Source organism: Nicotiana tomentosiformis, chromosome 4 (genome assembly GCF_000390325.3).
Source record: "Nicotiana tomentosiformis chromosome 4, ASM39032v3, whole genome shotgun sequence".
Lineage (NCBI taxonomy): Eukaryota > Viridiplantae > Streptophyta > Magnoliopsida > Solanales > Solanaceae > Nicotiana > Nicotiana tomentosiformis.
The window spans coordinates 2,642,272-2,647,236 of NC_090815.1; the positions used below are offsets into that span (position 1 = coordinate 2,642,272).

General features: G+C 47.1%; 1 protein-coding gene across 1 annotated transcript; it reads left to right on the forward strand.

Moving 5' to 3' along the window:
* Positions 1-3,095: 3,095 nt before the first annotated feature.
* Positions 3,096-3,470, forward strand: LOC138909176 (uncharacterized). The gene has a single exon (XM_070200360.1). It carries the CDS (start codon positions 3,096-3,098, stop codon positions 3,468-3,470), a length of 375 nt encoding a protein of 124 aa, XP_070056461.1.
* The last annotated feature ends 1,495 nt before the right edge of the window (positions 3,471-4,965 follow it).

Below are 4,965 nucleotides of genomic sequence, written 5' to 3' on the forward strand. Positions count from 1 at the left end.
GGCACCAGTTACTTCACCACCCGCCCAGTCATCTAGGGGTGGAGACAGTCAGCCAGGGGTCGCCCTAGATGGGGAAGCCGATCAGGTAGTGGTCAGGCCCGTTTCTATGCCCTCCTGGCCAGACCAGATGCTATTGCTTCAGATGCTGTGATTACAGGTATTGTCTTAGTTTGTCACAGAGATACCTCTGTATTATTTGACCCTAGTTCCACGTATTCATATGCTTCCTCATATTTTGCTCATTTTCTGGATATGCCCCGTGAGCCTTTAGTTTCATCTATTCATGTATCTACTCATGTGGGCGATACTATTGTTGTGGACCGTGTGTATCGGTCATGTATGGTGACTATTGGGTGTCTGGAGACCCGAGTGGACCTTTTGCTGCTCAGTATGGTTGACTTTTGAGGTGATATTGGGTATGGATTGGTTATCACCATGCCATGCTGTTTTAGATTGTCACGCTAAGACCGTGACGTTGGCGATGCCGGGATTCTCGAGGGTTGAGTGGAGCGGTTTTGTAGACTATGTACCTAGTAGGGTGATTTAATATTTGAAGGCTCGGCGTATGGTCGAGAAAGGTTGTCTATCCTATCTGGATCTTGTGAGGGATGTTAGTGCAGAGACTCCTACCATTGATTCTGTTCTGGTGGTACGTGATTTTCCGGATGTGTTTCCTGCAGACCTGCCCGGCATGCCACCTGACAGGGATATTGACTTTGGTATTGATTTGGTGTCGGGCACTCAGACCATTTCTATTCCACCGTATCGTATGGCACCGGTGGAGTTGAAGGAGTTTAAAGGACAACTTCAGGAACTCTTTGATAAGGGGTTTATTCGGCCTAGCATGTCACCTTGGGGTGCACCGGTTCTATTTATAAAGAAGAAGGATGGTTCCATGAGGATGTGCACTGATTACAAGCAGTTGAACAAGGTCATAGTCAAGAACAAGTATCCTTTGCCTCGTATTGATGATTTGTTTGACCAGCTTCAGGCAGCGAGGGTGTTCTCCAAAATTGATTTAAGGTCCGGGTATCACCAGCTAAAGATTCGGGATTCGAATATTCTTAAGACTGCTTTTAGGACCCGTTATGGCCATTATGAGTTCATTGTGATGTCTTTTGGGCTGACCAATTCCCCAGCAGCGTTCATGCATTTAATGAACAGTGTATTCCAGCGCTATTTGGACTCGTTCGTTATTGTATTCATTGATGACATCCCGGTGTACTCTCGTAGCTAGGAAGAGCATGCTCAGCATCTGAGGATTGTATTATAGAGATTGAGGGAGGAGAAGCTTTATGCAAAGTTCTCCAAGTGTGAGTTTTGGCACGGTTCAGTAGCATTCTTGGGGCACGTGGTGTCCAGTGAGGGTATTCAGGTGGATCCGAAGAAGATAGAGGCGGTGCAGAGTTGGCCTAGACCGTCCTCAGCCACGGATATTAGGAGCTTTCTTAGTTTGGCGGGCTATTACCATCGCTTTGTGGAGGGATTTTCATCTATTGCATCACCTTTGACCAAATTGACCCAAAAGGGTGCTCCTTTCAGGTGGTCGGACGAGTGTGAGGAGAGCTTTCAGAAGCTCAAGATTGCCTTGACCACAGCTCTAGTGTTAATTCTGCCATCAGCTTCTGGTTCTTACACCGAGTATTATGAAGCCTCGAGGATAGGCATTGGATGTGTTCTGATGCAGGAGGGTAGGGTGATTGCCTATGCCCCGCGCCAGTTGAAGACCCATGAGAAGAACTATCTTGTCCATGATCTTAAGTTAGCAGCCATTGTTCACGCCTTGAAGATTTGGTGCCATTATTTATATGGGGTTCATTGTTAGATCTATACTGATCACCGGAGTCTGCAGCATCTGTTTAAGCAAAAGGATCTTAATTTGCTACAACGAAGATGGTTAGAGCTTCTTAAGGAGGCCAATGTGGTGGCCGATGCTTTGAGTCGCCGGGCGGAGATTTTGGGGAGTTTAGCATATCTTCCGACAGCAGAGAGACTCTTGGCATTGGATTTTCAGGTCTTAGTGGGCCAGCTTGTTAGATTGGATATTTCGGAGCCGAGTCGGGTATTGGCTTGCGTGGTCTCCAGGTCTTCTCTTTATGACCGTATCAGGGAGCGTCAGTATGATGACCCCTATCTGCTCGTTCTTCAGGATAGGGTCCGGCGAGTTGATGCTAGGGATGTGACTATTGGTGATGACAGCGTGTTGAGGATGAAGGGTCGGATATGTGTGCCTAATGTAGATGGGCTTGGGAGTTGATTCTTGAGGAGGTCCACAGCTCGCGGTATTCCATCCATTCGGGTGCCGCAAAGATGTACCAGGATTTGAGACAGCACTATTGGAGGAGGAGGATGAAGAAGGATATAGTTGGGTTTGTGGCTCGGTATCTCAACTGTCAGCAGGTTAAGTATGAGCATCAGAGACCGGGTGGCTTGCTTCAGATATTAGACATCCCGGAGTGGAAGTGGAAGCGGATCACCATGGACTTCGTAGTTGGGCTCCCACGGACTTCGAGGATGTTTGATGCTATTTGGGTTATTGTAGATCGGCTGACCAAGTCCGCGCACTTCATTCTAGTTGGTACTACTTACACTTCAGAGCGGTTGGCTGAGATTTATATCCGAAAGATTGTTCGCCTGCATGGTGCCCCAGTTTCCATCATTTCAGATAGGGGTACTCAGTTTACATCGCAATTTTGGAGGGCCGTGCAGCGAGAGTTGGGTACCCAGGTTGAGTTTAGCACATCTTTTCACCCTCAGACGGACGGACAGTCCGAGCGCACTATTCAGATATTGGAGGACATGTTGCGCGCTTGTATCATTTACTTTGGGGGTTCATGGGACCAGTTTCTGCTGCTCGCGGAGTTTGCATATAACAACAATTATCAGTCGAGTATTCATATGGCTCCGTATGAGGCTTTATATAAGAGGAGGTGTAGATCTCCGATACGATGGCTTGAGCAGGTGAGGCTAGGCTCTTGGGTACAGACTTGGTCCAGGATGCATTAGATAAGGTAAAGTTGATTAAGGAGCGGCTTCGCACGGCGCAGTCTAGACAGAAGAGCTATGCGAACAGAAAGGTCCGTGATGTGTCTTTCATGGTTGAGGAGAAGGATTTGCTGAAGGTATCACCCATGAAGGGTGTTATGAGGTTTGGGAAGAGGGGAAAGTTGAGACCCCGGTTCATTGAGCCTTTTGAGGTGCTTCAGAGGATAGGGGAGGTGGCTTATAAGCTTGCCTTGCCACCCAGTTTGTCGAGTGTGCATCCGGTATTTCATGTTTCCATGCTCCGAAAGTATGTTGACAATCCGTACCATGTTTTGGACTTCGGCACGGTTCAGTTGGAGGGTGATATGACTTACGATGTGGAGTCGGTGGCCATTTTAGATCGACAGATTCGGAAGTTGAGGTCAAAGGACATAGCTTCAGTGAAGGTGCAGTGGAGAGGTCAGCCTGTGGAGGAGGCCACTTGAGATACCGAGCGGGAGGTGCGGAGCAGATATCCACACCTATTTGAGACTCCAGGTATGTTTCTAGACCCGTTCGAGGACGAACGTTTGTTTAAGAAGAGGAGGATGTAACTACCCAGACGTTCGTTTTGAGAGTTATAGCCATCTTTCCCCCATTTCTGCTTCTTTTTGTATTATTCAGTTGTATTGTGTTATACCGGGTTAGTCGGTTCGGGTCCGGAGTGGTTTCGGAGTGGATTGAGACGCTTAGTCTCTTATTTAGAAGTTTAAGTTAGAAAAGTCAACCGGATGTTGACTTATGTGTAAATGATCCTTGATTTGAATTTTGATGGTTCCATTAGCTCCGTTAGGTGATTTTGGACTTAGGAGCGCGTCCGAAATGTGATATGGAGGTCTGTAGTGGAATAAGGCTTGAATTGGCAAAAGTTGGAAATTTGGCGATTTTGGTTGGTAGTGGAAAATTTGATATCGGGGTCGAAATGGATTTCCGAAAGTTGGAGTAGGTTCGTAGTGTCATTTGTGATGCGAGTGTAATATTTGAGGTCATTCGGACGTGGTTTGGTAGGTTTCGGCGTCGTTTGCGGAACTTGGAAGTTTAGAAGTTCTTAGGCTTGAATGCGAGGGTAATTTGGTGTTTTGATGTTGTTTTGAGTGATTCGAAGGTCCGAATAAGTTCATATGAGGTTCTATGAGTCGTTGGCATGTTTGGTTGAGGTCCCGAGGGCCTCGAGTGTGTTTTGGGTGGTTAACGTATTAAGTTTAAAGTTTGGAGAATTGCTGAAGTTGGCATGTTGCTGGTGTTATCGCACCTGCGAGGGTATCACCGCAGGTGCGGAAGTGTTTTATATTAGGGAAAACCACAGGTGCGATTGGGTGTGCGCATCTGCGAGCCCGTAGGAGCAGGTAGTTGCCACAGAAGCGGAAGAGAGGAGGTCTGGCAGTGGCCGCAGGTGAGAGGTATTTTTCGTACCTACGAGGTCGCAGAAGCGGATATGGAGCGCAGGTGCGGAGATGGGGATTTAAGTGAATTTCCGTAGATGAGGAAAGTTTTGCTCAAAAGCGGCACCGCAAGTGCGAATTTTGAGCCGCAGGTGCGAAAAGCCTGGGCAGAACCTATAAATAGAAGACTTCGCGAATGTTTGCTCATTTCCACCATTTTCAAGTCGGACCTTGGAGCTTTTGGAGTGATTTTTTAGGGGGATTCAAGGTTTTTCACATAAGTAAGTTGCTTGAGCTCTAATACTCCTAGCTGTGGTGTTTCCCCGTTGCTTTCTCATCTAATAGTGGGATTTAGGAGTGAAAATAGGGGGTTAAGGCTTGGGATTTCTGAGAGTGTGATTTGAGGATTTGGGGGACCAAATGATGTCGGATTTTGATGAACTTCGTATAGTTACACTCGTGAGTGAATGGGCTTTCACGTTTTGTAACTTTTGTCAAATTTCGAGGCGTGAGCCAGTGGGCCGGGTTTGAGCCAATTTCGGGTTTTGAGTCTAATTTG

Coding starts and splice junctions, on each gene's coding strand:
- LOC138909176 (XM_070200360.1), top strand. CDS start 3,096: ATGGTTGAGGAGAAGGATTTGCTGAAGGTATCACCCATGAAGGGTGTT.